Here is a 24,966-nt window from a genome sequence, read left to right as displayed (position 1 = left end):
CCTCTGGCCTGGCCGCACCCTCCCCGCCCAGGTGAAACTCAAGAAGTCCAGCCCTGGGGCTGTTCACACTGTTTATTTGCTTCTCTGGGAAAGTCAAAAACATGGGGCCTCATCACACATCGAAAGCAGAGGGGGGCAGCAAGGGCACTTTAGCGGAGGCTCACGGCTCGAGGACTTGGGTGAACTCGAGGAGGAAGGGGGGTCCCACGGCCACTGCTCAGGTCACCTCAGAGAGGACCTCTCATCCCAGCCACCCAGGGGCGGAGCTGAGACGGGGACCCAGGCTGCCATCCAGAGCAGGCCCTGCACCCACCCTGCTGAGGTGGGGAGCGTCCTGGGCCCTGGGCACCAGGCTGCAGGCCCCTAGTGGAGGGGCCAAGATGGGGCCTGGTCATCCGCAGCCCATACAATTAGAGGGCCTGTGAGCATGTGCACGAATGTGCCTCTGGGGACAAGTGTGGCTGCAACCAAGGAGATGTGTCTGTACATCTTGGTGTCAGCTACCCCCAGGAGGGGAGCCCCCCCGCCTCTCACCCCTTCCAGTGAGGGGGAGGCAGGTGCACATCAGGCTGGGCAGCAAATGGAGGTCTCCAGCTGCAATCCAGGGGAAGCTCCCTGTCCCAGGCGAGTGGGGTGCCCTCCTCCACTGCCCGGAACGCGCCAAGCCCAGCAGAGCCGGCGGTGGGCCCAAACTGTGGTATGTTAGGGGAGACCCAGGACCCTGGTCCAAGCAGGCTGGAGAAGGGGCCAGGGGCAGTCCCCTAGGGTCCCCAAATTAGCACCAGGAGGATGGGGGGCCCAGTGGGAGTGGGAGCTCAGGATGGGGCTTGCATGGCCCTGCCTTGTGCGGGATGCATCTCGAAGACCCCTGGCCCAGCCCGGCCAGAAGACAGCACAGGGGTCACACCCTGCCTGAGTAGGGGGCGTGGCCCCAGGGTGCCCCCTTCCCATGTTCCATCGCCCACTGGCTGCGCCCAAAGAGAGCACTGAGGGGAGGGGCGCATTGGCTGGGGGTGTCCAGAGGGGCTCATGTTCATTCCAAGACCTTGAGCCAGGGCTCCCTGGAGAGGCACAGCCTCACCTCAGTTGCCCGAGATCCTGACCAGGCACCTTGGCCTGGGAACCCTGCCACAGAGGCTGAGCGGGGACAGGGCAGGCTCCCAGGACCCCTGGCTCCCGGGGTCCCTCTCCTGGGGGGTTATCCCTTCAGGGACCTCATTGGAGGGGGCAGGAAGGCACAGGCAGGAGGCCCAGAGGGAGGTGGGCTGGCATGGGGCCGCGTTGAGGCCCTGGGTCACACCGGCCAGGAGCTGCCGCGACATGGGGGGCCCTCGTTTGGGGAGAAGCGGGTGTGTCCGTGTCTCTCCTACCAGGCGTCGGTGCACGGCTCAGTGGTTTAGGGTGTGTGGGGGGTGGTGATGGGATGGGGGACCCCTGTCCCTCTCTTTCCAGTGAAAGAAAACTCGGAAGGAACACGCGACAACACGGCAGGTCCTGGGCCTGTGACTGCGGGTGGAGGGTGGGCAGGCGCCGGGAGGGCCGGGCTGTGGGTGTCTGGTACAGAGGGCAGGGCCAGGGTCTGGGGGAGCCGGGCGGGTCACATGATGGAGCAGCATTTACAGCGCTGCTTCTTCATATCGAGGTCCTGGGGCTCGGCGGCGGGAGCCTCAGGCCCCACCTGGTTCTCTTCCCTGGAGCCCTCAGTGGCCGGGGGCTCAGCCGCACTGCCGTTGGGCGGGGCAGGCTCCTTGGGCTCGGCTGCATCCTCGATGACCACCAGCTCTGCCGTGATGGTGTCCTGCAAACCCAGCACCTTCTGGGTCTCAGCCTCATCCTCCACGTTCTGGTAGCCCATAAAGATCATGGTGACTGGGGGCTCCTGGCCGGGCTGGATGCCAGGCGGGCCCGAGGTGGCCTCCCCAGGCTGGGCCTGAACGCCAGTGATCTCCCGTCTGGAGGGCGTGGTCCGGACAGCCTCTTCTGATGGCCCCCGGGTTTCCACTGCCCCAACCACTGACCCCGCCTCGTTCAGCGTGACCTCGTCTGCCTTGTGGATGAGTTCGTCCACCTCTGAGGAACTCAGCGGGTGAATCCCATTCTCTGCCGTGCCGTCCATGGCGTGGACCACTGGCATGGGGGGAGAGAGAGAGTGTGAGCTGGTTCCCAGACCAGAGGGAAGGCTTGGTAAGGCTGAGAGCCACCTCTAGGCTAAAGGGGAATCATAAACTAAATTACACCTTTAGAACCGACTGACAAGTAAAGCCCTGATTGGGATCAGTGCGCACGGCCAAGTTGGCACACAGAGGAAAATGTGTAGACACAAGAGCATGTGTTAGAAAACAAGAATAAATGAACTCGGATTTTATTGCCCTGCAGTGTGAAGCATTTCCATACTCCCCAGCCAACTTGCTCGCAGGCCATTACTTTTCAAAGTAGGTCTATTATTTTTTCCATTGCAAAGATGGTGAAAATGGAGTTCAAAGAAGGTAAGTAACAAGTAACTGGTCCAAGGTCACACAGCTGGCTGGGGCTGACCCTGCTCTTTCTCCCAGTCTGGGTCTATTTCCCTTCATGAGGATTTGCAGGGAGTCTGATTTCATGTGGATGATCTTAAACAAAAATTTAGTCCATTCACCCATCTTTTTTGTTTTCTCATCAATGCCCTCGAAGGCTATACATTTTCCTCTGAGTTACGTTTTGGCTGCAGCTCACGGATTACGTTAGGTCATTCTGTTTGAAGTGTAAACGTCTTATTATTTCCATTTTGACTGACTGTCTCTATAAGCCAAGATTTATTTAGAAGAGTGTTTTTAAACCTGGGAAAGAGGAGAACTGTGGTCCAAGAACACAGCATGTAAGATATAACATTGTGACAAGACATAGTCACTTTCTAAAATGCTCTACCTGTGTTTGACAAGAATATGCATCCTCCATTGGGCAGAGTTTTACAAGGACAATCAAGCTTGTTAAGCATATTTTCCAGATCTCTCCAGCTTTCATCATTCGTGTCTTTCTGATGTGTCATTTTCTAACCTGTGTTACAGTCTCTAAGACCGGATATCAGCACCTGGGAGGAGTCCCCACTGTGGTCTGACGCCAGCCCTGGATCACAGCCCTTCTAGAAGCACAGCTACCCAGCTGCTTAGGGTGGAGGGAGGGACACACTGAGTGCCCTAGGAACTCTCCTCCTCTGGGGCCAAGGGTCAGGGTTGGCAGTATCTGGGCTCCAGCCAGAAGGAAAGTGCTTTCCACTCTCGGTTTCCAAACTCCTGGGGAGGGGCATCCATGATTCAAGGCCTTGCAGTGACTCTGGGCTGGAGGCCCAGAGGGTGGGGTGTGTCCAGGCCATGCAGAACCAAGCTAGGTATTTCCCACTGGCCACTGCTCCAAGGTAGGAACCCAAGCCCTTGGCTGCCATGGAAACGGATCACCTTCCCATTGCTAAGCAACCAGAGTCCAGTCTGGCGGGTCTTGAGTCCCCAGGGGCTGGGCCAGGCTGGGCTCAGTGGCCAAGGTAAGGACCTTCCATGAGCACAGACATCTCTGCCCCTTGGCCCTTTGTGGCCATGCTGGGTCCAGGAAATAGAGCAGCTGGGACATGCCCAGAACCACACAGCTGGTGAGAACTGGAGCCAGGATTCCACCTGGGTCAAAGATCCCCAAGTACAGCAGAGCTGGATTGTGACAGGACTCCTTTAATAACATCCTGGATGTTCCAGAGGCCTGAACCTCTAAGAACACAAGGCTCTGGGAATCAAAACCACAGTGAGATACCACTTCACACCCACTTAGGATGGCAATTATAATTTAAAACAGTCGATAATAAGGGTTGTTGAGGATGTGGAGAAACTGGAACCCTAATGCACTGCTGGTGGAAAAATAAAATGGTAATGCCACTGTGGAAAACACCCCAGCAGTTCTTCAAATAGTTAGACAGAATTCCCACATGATCCAGCAATTCCACGCCTAGGTATTACCTGAAATGAAAACATACACCCACACAAAACCTTGTATAGCATAAAACCAAAGGGTGGAAACATCCTAAACGTCCATGAACTGATGCCTAGATAAACAAAATGTGGTCCATCCACACACTGAACTATTACTCAGCCATAAAACATAATCATGGATGAACCTTGAAAACATGATGCTCAGTCAGAGAAGCCAGACACAAAAGGTCACATAGTGTATCATTCCATTGATGGGAAACAGGCCAGAACAGGCCAGTCCACTGACAGAGTGGGTTCGTGGTTGCCATGGTAGGGATGGGGAGGGATGGGCTTTCTATTTGAGGAACAAGATGTTCTAGAATCAGGTACTGAGGGCATACAACATGGAGAGTTCTCACTGGGTTGTGCGTGGAATTGTACGTGTGTCCTGCATCTCTGTCTCCAAATTCCATCTTCTCCTGAGGGCAGCATTTACCAGACTCGCTAATGGACCCTGGGGCTGAGCTGTGCTAATTTATACCTAACTGAAGGGATCAGCTCTGGGGACCTCAGGTCCTGAAGAAAGCAAATGCTTACCTTGACTCCAAATGTACCGTTAATTTTTTTTCTTTTGCTGCCCACGGCTTGTGGGGAGCACCTGGATACCTGGGGATATCTGACCTGACTCACCCCACCCTCAGTACCTGGGGATCTTAGTTCCCCAACCAGGGATTGAATGCAGGCCCCCCGCAGTAAAAGCACAGAGTCCTAACCACTGAGCCACCAGGGAAGTCCCTTAAAGGTTTCTTAAAATGCTGTCTTTAGGAAAGTATGTTTTCTTCTTTTTCTGGTATCACAGCAAATGTTGCCCCAAACTTCCTCTCCCCAGGCAGGACATACCAAAAATGAACAAAAGTTTAAATGCCATGACCATTATGAGACGGTTGTCTAAATACTGACGGATCTCACAGTTTAAAAGAAAGTTTTCCTTAGATTTTTAAAAAAGAAAGTGAATTTTACATTCTGTGAATTATATGGGGGTGGGAAAAGGGACTTTGGAGCTTTCGCCCAAGGCTGCCTTCCCCTCCTATTTCCAGCTGCCAGAGAGAACCCTAAAAAACCCAAACCAGGTCTCAGCTCTACAGCCCTTCCAACACCACCCCCTCCCGGCTCCTGCCACCCCTGCCAAGGCTCCCCATCCCCCACGCCCTCACTCTGCATCGGCTCCACGGGCTGCTCCACAGCCCCAGCCTGTGAACCAAATCCCACCCCAGGGCCTTTGCACCCACACCGGGTGCCCCCTGTGCAGCTGCTTCCCTTCTCTGTCCCTCCCCACCTTGTAGGACCTTCCCTTGGCCCCCTCTGAATCTCTAAGGGGGGCGTCTGTAGCCTTTACCACAACAGTAATTATTTAAATGAATTATCCTGCGAAGATATTTAAGCAGAATTTGAGCAAACTCCAGGAGATGGTGAAGGACAGGGAAGCCTGGCGTGCTGTAGTCCATGGGTTCGCAAAGAGTCCGACACAACTGAGCGACTGAACAACATCTGTGAGGTGGGGGTTGGAAGGCTCAGACCCCTGGCGCGGGAGCACACAAGATGGAGCGCACCTCACCCAGAGTTCGGCTCCCCAGCCCATCCTGGCGCTGGCCACGCCTCCAGACAGGTTCCGGGATGGAGGAAGGACCTGCCAGGGGCGCTGGCGGGGCGGGGGAGGGGCGCGTACCTTTGGTCTCGTCCTCGTAGACCTTGATGCCCTGAGGGAGGAGCTCCCGGGGGAGCACGGTGGTGCTGGACAGCACCCGGGTCTCCCCCGTCACCTTGTCCTTCTCCACCGTGATCTCCACCGAGTACATGGCTGGCACGAGAGGCACGGGTCAAGCCGCTGCCCACCTGCCCACGTGCCCCCCGCCGGGCTGCAGCCAAGCCAGGGAGGGGAGCCGGCAGCACAGAGCCAAGCAGCGGGTACCCTCGTGTGCCCTCGACGCGGCCCTCCTCCCAGCTCAGTATCCCTCCCTGGCTCCCCAGCGCCCACGGGCGTTGGGTCTGAATTCCTGGGCCACTCCGGCCGCCCTGCCCTGACTGCAAAGCCTCGATCAGTTCCAGGGAGGTGGGGGCGTGCCTGGCCCAATCCAGAAAGGATTCAAACGCAAGTGAGCAAGCCTGTGCCCCCCAGGGTTCTGGACACTCGCCCTCCGCACTGCTCTTGTAAGGCCACTACTGACGTGTCAACATTCTCATCCCTTCAACGTGGAGAGGGGACGGTCCCCTGGAAGTGTATGGAGCTATAACCCCTGAAGATTACATCCAACGGCCAGCAGCTGCCCCTGTTCTGCAGACAGGTCGCCACAAACACCACACGGAGACGGAGACGCCTCCTGGCAGTGAGGTCCCCAGGCCCCCTCCCTCCAGGGAGAGCCCCACATCACCACGCCCCAAACCCCTCCCCGACCTGCCCCTCCTGGGTCTTCCCATTTCTCACACGGACACCTTTGTTTTCCCTCCTCCCTCTCTTACCGACCCTACTACCTCCCCCATGCCCCAACCTGTCCATCTGCAAACTCCAGGGTGCTGCTTTCAAGACTCCCAGAACCCACCCACTGCTCGTCCTCTACGGCCCCTGCTTGGAAGAAGTTGCATCCACCCCCACTATCCCTCAACCCCCTTCACCGCATCCCCCACACCATCCCTCAGCCCGACACGCATCTCCTGAGACCCCCACAGCATCCCCTACCATGCCCCACCATATCCCCCTTCATCCCTTTCCTTCATCTCTCACCATCCCATTCATCACCCCCGCCCCCACAATACCCCTATCCTCCACCGTTTCCTCTCACCTTCCCCCCACCCACTATACCCATCATCAACCCTCCGGGACCCGCCCCCCCGCCCCCCCGCCCCCCCCCCCGCAATCCGCTCCGCCCACAACCTGTTCTCCGTACAGCCGCCAGTGGGCGCCTGTGAGCTGCGAGCAGGCACGCCCCTGCTCTACCCACCCCCAGCTCTCTGCACCCCGACAGGGGCATGGGCCGCCCCCGTCCCTTCCTCGCCCTCACCTCCTGCCCCTCCCCCTCGCTCATTCCACTCCGACCAGCACGCGGCCCCTGCCACCCACCGGTGCCCACAGTCCAGACTTGACCTTTGCACTGGCAGTGCCCCTCTGTCTGCATGCCTTGCTACCTCACTTCCTTTATCCTTGCTCAGATGTCACCTCCTAAGTTAGACCTCCTCTGAGCCCTGTGATTCAAATTGTGCTCCCCTCCAGCTCCCTATGTTCCACCTTGACCCGCATCAGAACACCTGCTGTAAGCCTGCAACCCTCTTGCCAGGCTCACAGCAGATGCTCAGCAAGCACTTGGAGACTGACTGACTGAATGAAGAATGCTAGGTATCACCACGTCCCTATGCAGCCTAACACCCCGCCATCAGACATAGTTGGGAAGGTTGTGCATTGCTCAAGGTCACCAGCTGGGGGCATGTAGCTTGGTAATTTCTGCCCACTTGTCTGACACTGAGGCCTTGAGGGTGTCCCCTCCTTCTCTACGCTTCCCCTGCCACCCTCTCCTTCCCTGAGTGTCATTACATCCTGGTCTTCAATCCCCTCTGTGGTTTTGTGCCTCCAAATTTACTCTAATATCAGCAGCTACAAGGTTCTGCTATTTGTCATGACTTTAGTCACTCTCAGGATTAGATTTGTGCCAGACTCTGGGCACAAGGTCACTACAATCCCCACCACCACCAGGTTCCAGCCATCAAGTGATCAAGCAGGGATTTGAACCCAACCTTATTGAGCACTGAGCACTAATCCCAATTCTGCCCTGCTTGGTTACCTCCAGGAATAGGGTGCTCACTCCCTCTCCTGAGGCAGCCCAAAGACAGTGAAGGAGGGAAAGTATGCAGCGAGCATGTGAGCCTGTGCCCACCCCCGCCAGGACCCAGAGCAAGTGGCAATGTTAGGGAGATAGAAGCCAGGAGGGGGCATCAGGTTAGAGCCGCCATGCGAGGGGGCCCGTCTTCTCGGGGAAGCTGGGCCAGCTTGTGACGGGCGTGCCAAAGCAGAGGGGGCACCCGGCCCCACCCAGGCTCAGATCTGCGGCCTTGGTCCAGCTGCTCCCCACTAAAACCACAGACCCCACCCGGTGATGCTGATGGTTGCATCTGCACCAGGCCTGGCCCGTCAACCCGGCCCCCACAGGGCCAACACTCAGCCCAGGACAGCAGCTGGACATTGACCCCAACATGGGGACAACCCACCTGCCTTCATCATGGTGGAGCCGTCGACTGTCCTCAGAGGGGTGTTGGAGATTTGCTTCTCTGCTCACGATGGTGGTGGTGGGGGGAAAAGAGTGAAGAGAGATAGATTCAGAGGGGAGATCACATAGGCCCCTCCCCCAAGATGTGGGACTTCACCCAGACACATGGACATCCTCCAGGCACCTGGACGCCCCTCACACACTTGGACTACCCTCCCACACACTCATCCAGATACCTGGACCCTCTCCCTAACGCATGCATGCACCTGGACCCATCCACACACGTGTGCATGCCCTGAATACCCAGACACACATGGAATCACTCTCCGCAAAAAGAAAACACGCTTCAGTCCCATAGTCCATGACCCATCTCTTGGTCCAAATGATTTTCACAAAATCCCTGAGTGGCCTTCATGGATTTTTTTTTTAATTATTAATTTTTAATTCCACAGAAGATGAGGAGACAGACTCTCCTCATGAATAATTGACTCCTGAAAAATCAGGCCAGAGACACTTCTGACCATACCTCCAGTCCTGGCTGGTGGCGCTCCTTCCAGGCTCTACACACAAAAATAGACATGCTGAATATATATTTTAAAATATAACTTAGTGTTAAGGAAATTTTAATATAGCTAATAAACCATTATAGTTAACTGTACATATTGAAGTGTCATGAGTACACGTGAAGTATTTGTAAATGTGTACATCACATACCTGTAATAAATTTGTAGGTGGGGGCTAAAATCTCTCCCAGAATTCAAACTCTGGGCTTTTTTCTTTGTTTCCTGGATGTCAGTCTTCCACATCTCTGTGTGTGTGGGACCTTTGTCCTTTTTTTTTTTTTTTTATGGCCGTGCCACGTGGTTTGCAGGATCTTAGTTCCCTGACCACGGACTGAACCCGGGCTCCAGCAGCAGAAGCACCAAGTTCTAACCACTGGACCACCAGGGGAACTCCTCTTTGCCTTTTAAGTGGTGCACAATCTCCAGGACGGCCAGGATCTTGATTTCTCATCCTCACTGACCCCATTTCACAGATGGGAAAACTGAGGTGCCCACTTGCCCTGGAGCCCAGAGCAAGTGGGCATGGAACCAGGGCTGGGCCGACCAAGGCCAAGCACTCCAGGTGGAGAGTATGAACCCACAGTGGGGCTAAGACTTCAGGCAGATGTGCCCTTGCGAAGCCTGCTTCCTCATCTGTAATGCAGGTGCTACATCAGTCCACCCAGGGAGCTTGTGAAAATTCGATGAAATGATGTTGAGGGGCTCTGGGCCCAGCTCAGAGTCTGGGTTTGCTGAGCGCAATGACAGCGCGAGCCATTAAGCTATTTCATTATCACTTTTTAGCAACAATAACACCTTAAAGGGGCTTCCCTGGAAAGAACCCGTCTGCCAATGCAGGAGACGTGGATTCGATCCCTGGATCGGGAAGATTCCCTGGAGAAGGAAATGGCAACTCATTCCAGTATTCTTGCCTGGAAAATCCCATGGACTGAGGAGCCTAGCAGGCTCCAGTCCATGAGGCCGCAAGAGTCGCACACGACTTAAAGGCACCCTTCCCCTGTCTGCCATCTCCTATCTGGCCACCAGAGGGCGCCAGGGCCCTGCCCGCCCCTTCCCTAAGACGTACCTTTGGGCGTGCCCACCGGGGTCTGCAAGAAAGAAAGGGGAGGAGTCAGGGGTGTTGGCGCCCCCTTCCGCCGTCCAAGGTCCCACCGGCCGAGGCCCAAGCCTGAGGGGGGCGTGGTTCAGCGGTGACCCCATTGGAGGGGCCGTCTCCTTCTGGACCCATCCCCCACCCCGCCCTAGCCTGTGACAGCCAGAAACGCTCCTGCCTGCTCAGAAGCTTCCAGGGGCTCGCAATGCTCCCAGAACAAAGTCCAACCCTTCCTGATGACCCCCGGGGCCTCTTCCGCCTCTTCCCACCCCTGGCCGGCCTCCCTGGCCTCCTGGCTCTTCCGTGAGCCATGTCCCTCCACTTGGAAGGCCCTTCCCGGATTTCCGCTTGGCTGGCTTTTTGCTCAGCCCCCATGACCACCCGACCTAAAGGTGTCTCCCCACCCCCATCCCGGGTTGTCCCTCAGGTTACCATGTCATTTACCGGCCAAGAGATGGGCCAGGAGGCAGTTATACTGAGGGGAGAGGCCATGCCAGCACTCAGTCTGCGCTCAATCAACCTCACTGAAAGCCCCCTCTCAACTTGAGTCTGTTCCTAGAGAACTCTTACTCAGTCTTCAAAACCCATCTCCTCCAGGAAGCCTGCCCAGCTCTCCCATGAAACAGACACCTCACTGGGGACTCCACAGTGCCCTAAGCTTCCCCAGGATAGGTCCTTACACCTTCCTGTGTTTGCAGCTGATTGATACATGCACATCTGCCCACTTAAAAACAGCTCAAGAAGGCCAAGGTCTGGGACTACATCCTCCGGTTCTGCCCCAACCAAGCCTTGGCAAATAGTGAGGGTGGGTGTGTCAGCTCCAGACTGAAACTATCATAGGAGCAGCAGGGCACACAGCAGGGATGTTCCCTGGGCTGCAGCTCACCGGGGAGGGGGAAACAAGGATAGGTTGGGAGAGAGGAGGCGTGCCCCATTGGCCCCTCGAGTCCTAAAGACAACAAGGGTGGTCGGGAGACTCCTGAATTTGCCTTAACATGCTGCGGTAACCACGAGCTCAGGTTCTGGTTTCACCTGAGCCTGGCATACACGTCACAGCCTAGAATTAACAGCTAAGCCTAGTAAAGACTACTCCACTGTGTGCCCTGAGCCAGTCTCTCAACCTCTCTGGGCCACAGTCTTTTTCAACTGGGGATGCGGCTCCACCTGAAAGGGCTGCATGCAGATAGACAGGTGATACCCAGTGTGTTGGTGAACCTAGGGAGGATGACAAGCAGGTGGTCTTCGGGGAAGACCCTCTACCCATGAAACGCTCGTTTTTCACTGATTTTCTAAACACCAGTGACCCCCCTGTCTGGTGGGGAAACCGAGGCCCCGGGAGGCCAAGCAAGGCGTGCAGGCGACGCAGCTGGGATGTGGCCAGGCTGGGATGTGGATGTGCACGCATTTGGGATGTAGGGCGCCCCCAGCCACAGCCCCAGAGGCGGTGGGTGCTTCTGGACCTCGGCCAGCAGGGTGGCGCCCTGGAACCTCTTACCTGCTGAGAGTTGGGCACAGCCTCGGCTCTCTGGTCTTCCGGGGCGGGGCGCAGGGCGGGGCCGGGGGCGGGGCTCGGGGCAGCCACGCTCCCCCTGGCGGTGGCAGTGGGCAGCGCATCCGTGTTCTCCAGCTCCTCGATCTCCTGCTCCAGCCTGGGGAGTGTGCACGAGGTGACCACCCTGCCGGACACTTCTGGAGCCCGGCACCGCCAGGCACGTCCAGGAGGACTTTCTTGACTCGTGTGTTTCCTAACGACCCTGCGAGGTGGTCTCCTTCGCACTCTCAGCGGGGAAATGGAGGTAAGTAAGCTGCAGACCTGAGACCCAAACCCAGGCCGGCCGGTCCCTAGACCCCTGGGCCGCCCGAGTCACTGTTTACTCCTCTGTTCACTTCCAACACACTCTTCTTTTTCCACTCAAATACATTTATGTTTACAGGAAGCTTTATCTCTCCAGGGAAACTGGAAAAACCATGTCACTTTCCAAGTTTTAGGAGATAATGGTGCTCATAAATGCAGTAAAAACAAAGCCGGCATATTCAATCCTGCCCCAGGCATCACCTGCCTACGCCTTTGGGGTGCAGGCACTCAGGACCCGGGAGATAGGAGATGTTTTCCTTGAAGACTCAGTACAGGGAGGTGGGTAGTCTGCAGCCCCCTAATAAACTGAGCCCAGCTCAGCAGACTGGACACAGCTGGGGTCAGCCTGGAGGGCTTCCCGGAGGAGGTGTCCAGATGAAGACACTGATCAGGGAAAATGCAGGTGATGGAACCACCCAAGGAACGTGCAGCCCTGAGGGGAAGAAAGCCAAGGCCCCCCGAAAGCCAGCCACACAGTTGGGCTCAAGAGATGCCCTCCTCACCACCCCCTACCCAGGGTTGCACCCAGCAGGATGGATTGAGCAGAAGCCCACCTCATCCAACCCCCAGGGACTGGTAATTCCTACTGACCATCCTTCCCACCTGCAAGTGCCTCTCAGCCCGCTCAGTCCTGAGTGGCCCTCCAGGCCACGTCTCAGCCCAGCCTCCTCTGGGCACATGCTCCCAGGTTGGGGAACTGAGGCCTGGGGAGGGGACCCCAGCCAAGCTGCCCCCACTTTCTTCCAAACTAAATGCACCCAGACAGGATCCTGAGGTCCCCACGGGCCAGCAGGCCAGGGTGCCACAGCCAGCACATGCCTTTCAGGCCTCCCCTGGCCAGTGGACATTGGAATTTTGGCTGTCACTTCCCTCTGCCTGACCCCGCTGCCCCGGGAACTGAGCCCGGGCCTCCCGCCCGGCTGCCCGCCTGCTCGGAAACTCCTCGGTGCTTTTGTCCCAGGCCAGGGGGATGGTCACTTTCCCCGGCCTGCCCCCTCCCCCAGCTTCCTGCAGGCCAGCTGTGGTGCCTCCTGCCTCCATGGCTGCAGGAGCGCTGGGAAGACCAGCTGGGCTGGCGCCAGGAAGCCTCGGGGGAGACTGCATCTCCGTCCTCAGAGACCTGTCTTCAGAGACCTCCATGGCCCAGACCACTCACCCCTCACCCCTGTGTGGCTGCGGGGTTGGGGTGAGGAGGGGTCAGGCGGGCAGCACCCACCCCCAGTCACTCCCCAGCCCTGAGGCTCGCAGCTCCCCACCTGGAGATGGACTCCTCCAGGTGCCGCGCCTTCTGCTCGTCCTCCTGCATCTGTCTCCTCATGTCCTCATCCCCCTCCGAGGCCGAAGAAGGCGTCCCCTCCAGCAGCCAGCGTTCCCGCAGCGCCTTGGACTGGGGCAGTGGGCACCAAGGTCAAAGTCAGGGTCAGGGTCAGGTGAGGGTCTGAGTTGGGACTGGAATCAGGATGGGGGTCATCTCAGCCCTCCTGCTCCCAGCCCCTAAGTCCTGGATCCGGCTGAGGCAGGGGTCCCTGGATGCTGCCCCCCTTCCGCCCCCCCACCCCAGCCTGCCCACCCCCAGCCGAGGCTCCGCCCGGACCTTCAGGTGCTGCAGCTGTCTCCGGTCGTCCTCCAGCTGCCGGCGCCTGTTCTCAATCTCTGCCTGCCTCCGCCGCTTCTCCTGCAGACCCCGCACACGGTAAGGGCAGGCTGGGGCCGCGGAGACCCCATAGCTACCGGGACTTCACCCACGCGGGTCCCGCTTGTTCTGTGAACAGCACCCACTTGGCCCACCACACCCCCACCTGCACCCAGCCTGTTCCCCCAACCTCCCCCACCTTGTCCCTTCACCAGGAAGGACTACCAGCCTCCCCCCAACTTCCCCGAGCCTTGCCACAAGTGCAAGTTCCTTGCCCTGCCCCCCCCCCCACCCCACCACTGCAGGGGAGCTGCCCAGGGGCTCTGAGAAGCTTCTCAGCTGGAGTCCACATGCTGAAGACTAAGGGACGCTCAACGTTTTAATTTTGTGGGGAGATGCTAGCAGGCACTGAAGTGTCCCATACTACACCTGGGATCTGAGTCCCCGAGCCCCAAGCTGGGTGTGGGGAGCACCTGAGGCCCTGGGTCCCCCCCAATCTCCTCCCCATGCCCATCCCATCCTTGGGACCTGGAACAACTCACTGCAATGGCCTGCAGCCGCTCCTGCTGGGATGGGGTCTCTGCCACCAGGACCCTGGGAGGACAGAAAAGATCAAGTGGGGGGGTTGACCCCCAACATTGCTTTCAGAAGATCCAGTTCGAATTCCCACTCTATGCCTTCCTGCCGGGTGAGCCCGAGTTCCCTTCTGCCAAATGAGATCGTTCCACAGCCCCCTTGTCCCCATGCAAGCTTATTCCTGCATTATTCTCCCACAAACCCTCCTGCCACTCCTCAGGGCAGGGACAAGGGACAGGATAGCTGAGGCCCAGTCCAGACACCTAGGGATGGCTTGGGAAGGGGAGGGCATTGAAGCTAGGCTCTGAATGATGCATAGGAGTTCCCTGAGAATAGAAGCCTGGAGTAGAGGGTCTCTTCCAGACTGAGAGACTGACCAAGACAGCCCCTTCCTCATCCTTCTCCAGCTCTGGGAGGAACACTTGGAGGAAGAGGGACCCTCCAGCTCCATCCCCCACCCCTTGACTGCCAAGTCCTCGATGCTGTTCTGGTATTTCTGGTGTCTCCCTCACTGGCTGCCTCTGGAGTCTTCCAGAACCCCAACAGCTCAGAGAGAGCTGTGAGCCTCCCAAGAACACACAGCAAAAAAGTAGCAAAGCTTAAATCCAACCCCAGATTCTTTCTTCACCTCACCCATGTTTTGCTTGTTTCTTTCATTTTTTATTTTTGCTGCACCATGAGGTTTACAGGATCTTAGTTACCCAGCCAAGGTGAGGGTCTGGAAGGATTGAAGCCAGCCCTGGCAGTGACAGCACAGAGTCCTAACCACTGAGCTGCCAGGGAAGTCCCCCATCCATGTTTTCTGAGAGCCCACCCAGTGCAGTATTAGCCTTAAGCTGGTATGCAGTAGGAGTTAGATAAATGCCAGTGTTGCCAGATGCTCTTAAAGGGACAGGACTTCATGCTGTTGAGGATCTGGGGACTTCAGAGAGGGCACGGGACCTGGAAGATAGGTCCTCCTCCTACCCCTCCCCTTGATCCCCTGCATCCCCCTCCCTACCTGGGGTGGAGGGGGGAGGAGCTTTCAGAACCTGCCCCCTCCCTTCCAGGTCTCCTGTCTCTGGAAGCTGCACACAGTAGATGCAGAGTGAAATGGTCAGATGAATGATGCCCTGAACATCTCCTCCTCCTCAGGGTAACCTCGAGCTTCCAGGGGGTGGAGGGTCCTCAGCCTGAGTGGGGGGCTTCCAGACCATCTGCCTCAAACCCCTGATAAACCACAGGGCCACTCTGGGAGGGACTGACTGATGGGAGGCCTCATCTCATATGGGAGGGCCTGGCAGTGGGAGCCAGACCCCCCCAACCTGTTCCACTCCCCACCTCCCCACCGCCCCCTCCGTCTGCCCCGACCCCCTTATCTTCACAGGCACTGAAATTACAGACCATGCTTTGGACCCCGCCCACCCCCAGCCTTGACTCAGGGCCCAGAGCCACCCCAAGGCCTCCACACTCTCTGCCCCTCTGGCCTTCATTTCCCCATTTGCACATCCCAGCTCTGGGCCCTCCTGCTATGTCACCCCCTAAACTGTGGTTTAGAAGGGAAACACTGTGCAAGGTCTACCCCAGCCCCAGCCCCTGTGTGCGTGCACACACACACACACACACACACACAGACCCTGTAGCTTCTCGGTGGACACCCATCCCGGGGCAGCAGTGACCCGGTCACCCGCCTTACTCGGGTCTAGTTTCCTGGCCATGCTGAGACCTGTGAAGTCATCTGGCTCCCATGCTCCGGCCAGGTGACCCCACCCAGCTCCTCCCTTCCTGTGAGGCAGCACCTGCCCCCCTCTGCCTCCCAGGGGCCCAGCACACCAGCCGCACCCCTGCAGCTTCCCCTTCTCCTTCCTCAGGGAGGCTGCATTCAGCTGGGTGGAGTTCAAGAAAGGTTTGGTCCAGCTGTCCAGCTCAGATGCCCTTTCTGAAGGGCCAGACCAGCAGGATTTCTGGGTCTGCCCCATCACCTCGTGTCATACAGACAGGGTAACATGCTGTGCTCCCCAACATGGGCCCATCCCCTCAGTTTTTGCAAACCCCACACTCTCCAGCCCAGCCCAAGCCTCTACCATCACCTGCCACCTCCCTGAACCCTGACAGCCCACAACTAGAAGCTGCTGCTCAAAATGAGAATCCAAACCCATCATTCTCCTGCTCTCAAGTCTCCTGGCTCCCATCACCCCTTGAAAGCCCACCCCCTGGCATAGCCCAGCCCCCATCCTCTCCCCTGCCCTGGTGCCTGACCTCTGCTCTCCTTCCCGCTTGTGCTCACTCTGTTCCAGCCACCAGGACCTCCTGTGGTACCTGCCCTGAACCAAGTTCATTCTTAGCTCAGGGCCTTTATTCTTGATGTTCCCTCTGCCTGCTATGTTCTTCCCATAGCTGGAAACTGAGGCCCAGAGAGTGTGAGTCACCTGTCCAAAGTCACATAGCTACAAAGTGGCAGAGCTGGGATTCGAACCACAGCTGCTCAGCCCCAGGCTGTACCACAGGCCTTCCCTTTTCGCACAGCTCTAGTTCAGCCTCCAGGAGCCCACCCAGGCAAGAGGCAGAGTTGCAAGAGGGAGGCATAGCAGCTGATACCCCAGTGTAAGCAGGGCCACAGAGGGCAGGGGGACCAAGCTGCCTAACACTGGGTCCCCACCCTGGAGGGGTGGATAGGTGGCCATTGAGGCTGGATACAAGGACATAGAGATGGCTGTGAGGCCAGCTCGCCAAGCTGGAGACAAGGCGGGCAGTGTCCTTACTGGGGCGGCCAATCCCTGCAGGGCCAAGCCAGGGCAGGGGAAGTTTAGACACAGTGAGGAGAGGCGCTGGCCCAGGGAGAGAATTTCCATCTCTCTCCACCCGTCTCCAGTCTCAGCCCCAGGGGTGCAGTCTGTGTGCCCCCCCTCAGGTGCCCCTCCCCAGGCCTGGGGTCGCCTGAGCCGCCCCACCCTACCCAGCCCCTGGGCTCAGCCACCGCGGGATGATGGATGGCTGAGCCCACGGGAGGCGGTCGCCCTGGCAACCGCGCCATCCCCATGGCAACGCAGAGGCCCGCTGGCGCTCAAGGGTGGGGCCGGCGCCGAGCATCTCCCACCCCCCAGCCCGGCGCTAAGGGGCTGAGGGGCTGCCTGCCCGGGGCTTCAGGGATTGCCTGCACCGGGTGGGACCCAAATGGCAACTGGGTCTCTCCCACCCTTGCGGCAGGAGGAGGGCTTCCAGGTCTGGTGATAGGGGCGTCCACCCAGGGAAGGGCTTCTATCCGGGAAGGGTCTGAACCCGCCCTTGGCACGAGGCAGCCAAGGTCAAGCCAAGATAAGGCTCGAATCATAAATCCGAAAAACAAAACAGGAGGCTGGAACTCCCTAGCAAATCAGGAATAGAATAGGAACCATGTTCCGCGGGCGGGTCTGGAGGGAGCTAAGCGTCGATCTCCCGAAGATCCTGTGAGGCACGTGGGATAATTATGGCCGTTTTATCAATGAAGGATCTAAATGGTGAAGTGAGATCTGCACCCAGACAGGCGGGCAGGCTCCCGGGCGCAGGGAGCGCAGGGTCTCCCTGGCCTGGCTGCGGTGGGGGTGGTCAGTGGGGTGGTCAGTGGGACCCCTGAGAAGCTCACTTGGGCTCAGTGAGTAAAGCAGAGGCCAGATCACAAACTGTTTGATTTACACACTGGGCGGAGAAGCTGAGTTTGGGCGGAGGCTTTAGGGCAGCTGCCCCCCTCTGGCTGTGTGACCCGGAACAAGTTACTTGTGTCTCTGAGCCTCCACTGGCTGCGCTGGGCTACGGGCCACAGCTTGCAGCTGCTGAGGAGGGACAAGCCCTAGGCCAGGACGCCCACCGTCAGCGCGCGCAGGCGTCTGGTCCCCGCGCGATTATATTTACGGAGCTTGGAGCAGATTCTGGGCTCCAGCGGCCTTGTGGGCGGCTCAGGACTCGGGGAGGGCGTCGGCTGCAAGCGCGTGAGATAATCGTGGTCCAGGAGATGAGCTAATGAGACCCGAACCCAGCAAGCCCGGCAGACGCCTCAGCTTTGCAGGCGCTTATTTTTCAAAGGTCCAGAGAGGTTACACAACCGGCCCAAGGTCACCCAGGGGCCAGGAGGGTCCAGTGTGGGAGGTGGGAGGTGGGTGTGGGGGTTAGGGGTCACACTTGTCCTTCCAGAGCCCACGCCCAGCAGCTACAGCCAGAATGAGGGGGTCCCTGTCCAGGCAGGCGTGGAGCCCAGTGCTGGAACATTCCTGTGCTAACTGAAAGAAAACAGCTGACAACGACCTCGGCCATGGGTGGTGGTGGGGGGAGGCAGAGTCACGCGGGGCAAGGGGTGGAGAGGTGAGGGGAGCCCAGTGGCCTCTCCCCACATTGAGTGGGGGATGGAGTTGGGGAGGCTGGTTCCCAGCCCCATCCCTGGCCCCTCCTAAGCACCAACACCTTCCTCGCTACAGATCCGCCACAGTTCCATCACCCTGAATGAACGTCAACCTCTCAGCAGCCACTCAAGCCCCTGTGTTTGCCCCTCACCTTTCCCCTTTCTCTCCTTCACCTCCAATCTCAACTCAGACATAGCTGCCTCTTTCAGGGAGCCTTCTTGGGTCTCTTGCCCTCATCAGGAAGGAATTCTTCTCGAAGCCCCTCAGCTTTCAGCACAGGTGAGTCCCTAGGACCACTGATGTCACTGGTGAGGTAGACAGCCCTTGAGGCATGGGCTTTCCAAAAGTTTCCAGGCAGAGAGACATCACCACCAAGGTGGAGACAGCAGTTGCAGCAGGCCACAGACCCAGCAAAGAAAAACTGTTGCCTATTAACCTAGGATAGGGGGCAGGGGAGCTGGACCCTGCCCGGGCCCTCACAACAGAACAGGGCAGCAGGGCATGAATGCCTGCCCACCCGCAGGGCTGCGCCTCCTCTGGCTTCCAGTAAATGCCTCTGCAGCGACCAGCCCCACAGACCTGCATCCCTCCACTTCCAGCGCCTCAAAACATTCCAGGTGCGATCCCACCTCAGGGCCTTTGCATGGACTGTGTCCAGACCTGTGCCACCCCTGCCAGGTCTTCAAGGGGCTCCTGGGGCCTGTCTTCAGATGTCACATCCTTACTCCAGCCTCCTCTGACTCTAATTAACCCCAGCACCTCCAACCCCCACCCCCCAGCCCTTATCCAGAAAATCTAGTGATTTTATTTTGTTGATTTCTCCACAAGGACAATAACTGTCTCTTTTTGTCCCTGCCATGTCCCCAGTATACAGCAGGCACTCAATAAATGTCCACTGGGTGAGCATGTGTGCTAGGGTCCTTCCATTTCCAAAGGAGGCCCCCACCTAAGGGCTCCCCACCTTTGTCGCACTCCCTCCATGCCCCCCCACCCCAGACCATCTGTCCTGTGATCATTTTTTTTTTTTTAAAGAAATTCACTGTCACATCTTGCTGCTGCTGCTGCTAATTGCTTCAGTCATGTCCGACTCTGTGTGACCCCATAGACGGCAGCCCACCAGGCTCCCCCATCCCTGGAATTCTCTAGGCAAGAATACTGGAGTGGGTTGCCATTTCCTTCTCCAATGCATGAAAGTGGAAAGTGAAAGTGAAGTCGCTCAGTTGTGTCCGACTCTTACCGACCCCATGGACTGCAACCTACCAGGCTTCTCTGTCCATGGGATTTTCCAGGCAAGAGTACTGGAGTGGGGTGCCATTGCCTTCTCCTGTCACATCTTAAATTCATCCAAAATAGTACCTGGGCTCCCCACATTCAAGAGAGGACAAAGAACAAGCCCCAGCTGCCTCAGAAGTGACTTACAAATTAATAAAGGAACAACCTAAGTGCCCACCAACGGATGATGGATAAATACAAGGTGGTCCTTCCATACACAGGCGCTCACTCAGCCCTGAAAAGGGGTGGAGCTCTGATGCTCACTGCCAGGTGGACGGACCCTGAGAACACGGTGCTCAGTGAGAGAAGCAGACACAGAAGGACACACAGGGTGTGATTCCACTGATGGGAAACATCCAGAACAGGCCGATCCACAGACAGGGGATTAGTGGTTGTCCAGGTTTGGGGGAGGAGAAGGCAATGGCACCCCACTCCAGTACTCTTGCCTGGAAAATCCCATGGACGGAGGAGCTTGGAAGGCTGCAGTCCATGGGGTCTCGAAGAGTCGGACACGACTGAGCGACTTCACTTTCACTTTCATGCACTGGAGCAGGGAATGGCAACCCACTCCAGTGTTCTTGCCTGGAGAATCCCAGGGACGGGGGAGCCTAGTGGGCTGCTGTCTATGGGGTCGCACAGAGTCAGACACGACTGAAGCGACTTAGCAGCAGCGGCAGCAGGTTTGGGGGATGGGGTGGGCAGTGAGTCCTGGTGGGAATGAGGTTTTGGGGGGTTGATGGAATGTTCTGGAATTAGAGGTGATGGCTGTACAACTCTGCATGTACTGAAAACCACTGAGCCACTTTAATCAGGTGCATTGTGTGGTGTGTGAATGATCTCAAACAAGCTGGTAAGAATAAATATACACACAGATACAGCAGAGATGCTGATTGTTTCACCAAGGGCCATACTAGGGGGTGAGGCAGCCACCCCAGGGACATCATAAGGTCCTGCCAACCCTGCTCTGAGGCTCTTCAGGATTAGCAGGATCTGAACACAACCTGACCTGGTCATCGCCTGCCCACTCCCTGACAGCTGTTACTAGAAGCCCCTGCCAAGCCTTGCTGACCCCCCACCCGCGCCCCCACTCACCCAGACTGGGTTCCCAGGCAGGCCTGCACTCACTCTTGTCCTTACCTGTCTTCCCACCTCGGGGCCTGGGTCGGGCTTCTCCTCCCAATACCTGGCCCCGTCCAGGCTGTCCCAGGGATGGTTCTGACTTGTCCTGAGTTCCTAGTTGAAACCCACAGGCAGGAGACAGAAACCACATCCCAGATCTCCACTCCTCAACACCACAACCTCTGCTCAGCCATCTCACGCTCTACAGAAACCCTCTGAAGCATGGTCTTGATGACCCCTAGCCTCCCAGCACGCCCAGGGACTGGGCTGTCTCACCCTGACCAAGCCCCCATCTCTGTAGGCAGCTCTGACTATCACAGAGTTCTGAAGTCGGGTCCACGCCCACCCAGACATGGGGTCCTGCCACTTCTCCTCCAGATACGGCATTTCTCTGCCGGCTGTCCCCAATGGCCTGTCGAGGCTGAGTCCTGAGCTGCTTCTCCCTGCTCCCTGCTCTGGCCCCTTAGCCACTGGAGCCTTTTTCTGGTGCCTGGGTCAGCACCTCTCTCTTCTGCTCAGACACCACCCATGGCTCCCCAGATGAGCAGTGTAGGCCCAGGAGGACCTGGCCCCAAGAGCACAAACCAAAGAACGCTCTCTTCTCCCTACACTTTCCCACCTCTGGTCCTTTGCACAGACCAGTCTTTCCACCTGCTGCACCCTTCTGCCTGCCTGGGAAAACTTTTAAGTATCTTTTACAAAAAAGGTCCATAATAGAACAGAGCAGGAAACCTTTCCCAGACCTCAAAGAAGACCCTCCACAGGCTCCCCCAGACCCCTCTGATCCTGCACAGGGCTACGGTAGTCAGCAGGAAGTGTTTCTTAAATGACCAGATGAGAGACTTCCCTGGAGGTTTGGTGGTTAGAACTTGGTGCTTTCACTGCTAGGGCCCAGGTTCTATCCTTGGTAGGGAAACTATCCTGCAAGCCACATGGTGTGGCCAAAAACAAACCAACAAACAACCCCAAAAAAAGCAGATGCCAGGCTTCCTGGGTAGAGAAAGGATGGAGGCAGTAGGGTCTCAGACTAGGGGAAAGGTGAGGAGACATTTTTTCAAAAAAGTCAACTCGTTTTCCTTCATCAAAACCTGAAGTCTCTGAAGATGGGCCTCCCCATGGGGCTGAGACCTCCCAGGATGCTCCATTCACCAGATGAGAAAAGTGAGGTTCAGAGAAGGGGGCGGCCTGACCAAGACCCCATGGTGGGTGAGGAAACCCTCTCCATGCCCGCAGCCACAGAGGGTTCCCTGGCAGTGGGTCAAGAGTAGATGGCCCCTGGGAGACCAGACCACCACAACAAAGGCCACCTCTGTGCGACCCAATCGGCCAACCAGGCTGAAAAACTGATGTCTGGATACCCAGAACCACCAGTCCACAGCCCCTGGACAAGAAGGTGCAAAGGCCCTTCCTCAGCCCCCCTCCCCAGCACCAGAATGCCTAAGAGCAAATGCCAGCATCACCCTCTTCTGGCTGTGTGGCCTCGGGCGTGTCCAGTCACCTCTCCGTGCCTCAGTTTCCCCACCTCACAGGACCAAGTGTGTCCACGGGAACAAAGCATTCAGAAAGGGGCCCAGTACACAGCAAGCACTCAATAATCGTCAAGTAAATGTCACATCTGGACCTCTTAGGCCACTTTCCTGTCTTCCTGCTACCACCTCTAGGATTATCGTTATGTTCTTCCCTTCAAATCCACTCACTGTTTAAATCCAACCCCTTTGTTTTCAAAGGAAATGTTACCAAGGCTGAGAAAACCAGAAGCCAGTGCCAAAACCATCAGAGTAAAAACACTTTAAAAAAAGATACCATGAAAATAAAAACTTGTTATTAAGTTCTATTATCACTAGATACTGGTTCTGCTTCTCATTAGAGAGGGAGACCAGCACATGCAGAAGGAGCATTAAGGATGCAGTTAGCACCCAGTTGAGCTGATGATCTCTCTAAAACTGTTCAGGCCTCAGGATGAGAAGGGACCTGATGAGTCCTGACCCAACTGCTTTCCTGCCCACTACGGGGCCCGAACCTCATGCTCACCAGAGAAGATGTGGACATCTGAGACGGCTGCTTCCAGCTAAGGGGCCAGAGGAGCAGCCCCTCCCCTGGGGCCACCAGCAGACCCTCCCCATGGCAGGATGCACCCAGCTCCCTGTCCCCCAGTTCCCGGCCCCACCCTTGTTCCACCTTTAGAGCACCACCTATCGCCCCCACTGGCTGGTAAGAATTCTTACGTTCTCAAATTAGTGGAAATTTGTTTAATCCTTAAAATGATGAAAATCTGTCAAATGCTAAACGTCTTTTTAAAAGAAAGTTTCCAGCATTACCATCTCCTGTGATGGCGGAATCCATGGAAACGGAGGGAGGTAAATGACTGTGCCCTGGTGGGGGCTGTGATCCCATGAAGAAGGACAGAGGGCCCGGCAGGTGTTCATGTGGGGAGCAGATGGAGCCCCTCCCCACACATCGTCAACTCCAGCGCTGGGGACTGGCTTCCTTGCACGGCTACTCAGGCAGTTAATGCCAAGTCCCGTCCCACACCTGCACCCAGAAAAACCAGGGATCCGCCTAATGGGGAGACCCTGGCACCACATCTGACTGTGACCAAGAAGGCCTAGGGTCAGGGCGGCAAGCACCCAGGAGCCCTCTGTGTGCTCTGTGGCCCTGGGGTTAGCGGTTGCCCGTCTCTGGGCCTCCGTAAACCCATGGAAAATGAACGGGTGGCGGGAAAGGAAACAATGGGGTCCATCCTGAATATCTCATCTCATTCCTCTGCTCTGGGTGGGCGTTTCCTCTGTCTACACGCCTCCTCCCCCAGGCAGCCCCCTCCTCAAGGCCACACCCTGCCCAGGCCAGCTGTCTGGAGGCCCAGAGGCTCCCTTGGGCCCCTGGGAGCACAGCAGATAAACAAGTGAGGGGAACATAGAAGACAGGTCTGGGCCCCTGCTCCCCTGAGCCCCTGGCTGGGCTCCCGGGCCTGGCAGGGCCTTTGTCTGGGTTTTCAAAAGCAGAGGACATAGGGTGTCGCCTTGCCGGGAGGTGGGGGCAGGAGGCAGTGGCTCCCACCCAGCTGAGGGTGTGGTGGGTCACGGGTGAATCCCCGGAGGAAAGTTGCAGGCTTGGAAAATACACCCTGTGGGAAGGGCCCAGGAGCCAGCCGGGTGGGCTGGTGGACCTCCATGTCTGGGCCCGGGGCAGGGTGGGGATATGGCCCAGAGTGGGGCAGTCGCTGGCCCCCGCATAGGGCAGGGGGGGCTGCAGGACGCCAGACATCGCCTTCCCAGCCCCTGCCCATGTAAACACACCCCACAGCCTCCCTGCGCCCACCTGTGGGAGTAGGGGCGTGGGGGATGCCCTGACGCCAGGAACAGAGGACCCGCCCCGTAAATGACCAGGCAAACACACTGGGCACCCGCTAGTGCAGGGACCGCCGCTGCCCCGCAGTCCTTCATCCAAGCCGCGGCACACAGCCCACTCATCCACTCCTACCCCGAGCCCCGGGCTAGCAGACTCTTGGCTACATCATTAGGGGCCCCACCTCAGAGACACTTTCGCCAGGAAGGGAGGGGACCGCAGCTCCGCTGTTGGAAAGCACAGGGACCCCTGGGCTCACACACATGCCAGACCCGGAAGCCTGGAGCAAAGCCCACTAGAAGCCGGGAAATCGGGCGGCTGGACCCCCGCCTTAGCAAGGGCTCCAGACAGCACTTGAGGTCCTTGGGGAGGGCAGCCAGGCTACGGAGGACCGGCCGGTGCGCGTCCAGGGCACAGGGCGCAGCGAACGCAGGCCGGGGCTGGGAAGCGAGCTCCAGGCCCGGCGGTGCAGTGAGGAGGGGTCGCTCCGCCGCCCCAGAAGCAGGAGGGCCGCAGCCCGCCCGGGGCACGAGGGCGGAGGCACAGTGCGTCCCCTCCCCACACTCTCACGCGTCCCGGGCCGCCCCCAGCCGCCGCCGCCCGAGTCCTCGTGAGCCCGTGGGCCGCCGGGGCCGGGTCGAGGGGGAGGCCTGGGGCGGGCACCGCCCAGCCCGAGTCCCTCCCTGGCTGAGCGGGGGTCCCGGGAGTCCCTCGCTACCTCCCCGCCAGCGCTGTGGGGGCGAGAATCTGGGCCTCAGCCTCCAGGGCGCCCCTGGCGCGAGCGCGCTACTCACTCCATCTCCCCGCCGAGATCAGTGGGTCCGCGAGGCCGGCGGCGGGGGCGCGCGGGGGAGGGCCGGCGGGCTAAGGCCAGGCGGCCGGGGCTGCGCGGCGCGGGGGCGGCGGCACCGGCGCGGGCATCGCCCCGCGCGCGGCTGTTTATTGTCCGCGCGGTGGCGGGCGCTGGGGGTGGGCT

At 58.1% G+C, this 24,966-nt stretch overlaps 1 protein-coding gene across 4 annotated transcripts; it reads right to left on the bottom strand.

The window, feature by feature from the left end:
• Positions 1-57: 57 nt before the first annotated feature.
• Positions 58-24,966, bottom strand: PALM (paralemmin). Of its 4 annotated transcripts, none has more exons than XM_024995097.2 (9): positions 24,785-24,966; positions 13,869-13,920; positions 13,288-13,368; positions 12,950-13,080; positions 11,334-11,487; positions 9,812-9,833; positions 8,184-8,243; positions 5,656-5,787; positions 58-2,127 (listed from the first exon to the last, which is right to left on the bottom strand). In XM_024995097.2, the coding sequence occupies exons 1-9, from the start codon at positions 24,787-24,789 to the stop codon at positions 1,598-1,600; spliced, it is 1,167 nt and encodes a 388-aa protein (XP_024850865.1). In that variant the 5' UTR covers positions 24,790-24,966; the 3' UTR covers positions 58-1,597. The 4 variants fall into 4 exon arrangements, with proteins under 4 accessions (XP_024850865.1, XP_059744697.1, XP_024850864.1 ...); XM_059888714.1 differs by lacking the exon at positions 24,785-24,966 and adding an exon at positions 16,141-16,781; XM_024995096.2 differs by lacking the exon at positions 5,656-5,787.

This window comes from Bos taurus, chromosome 7, assembly GCF_002263795.3.
Source record: "Bos taurus isolate L1 Dominette 01449 registration number 42190680 breed Hereford chromosome 7, ARS-UCD2.0, whole genome shotgun sequence".
Classification (NCBI taxonomy): Eukaryota; Metazoa; Chordata; class Mammalia; order Artiodactyla; family Bovidae; genus Bos; species Bos taurus.
The sequence above is the reverse complement of the archived record's forward strand: the minus strand, read 5'-3'. Positions and strand labels throughout refer to the sequence as shown.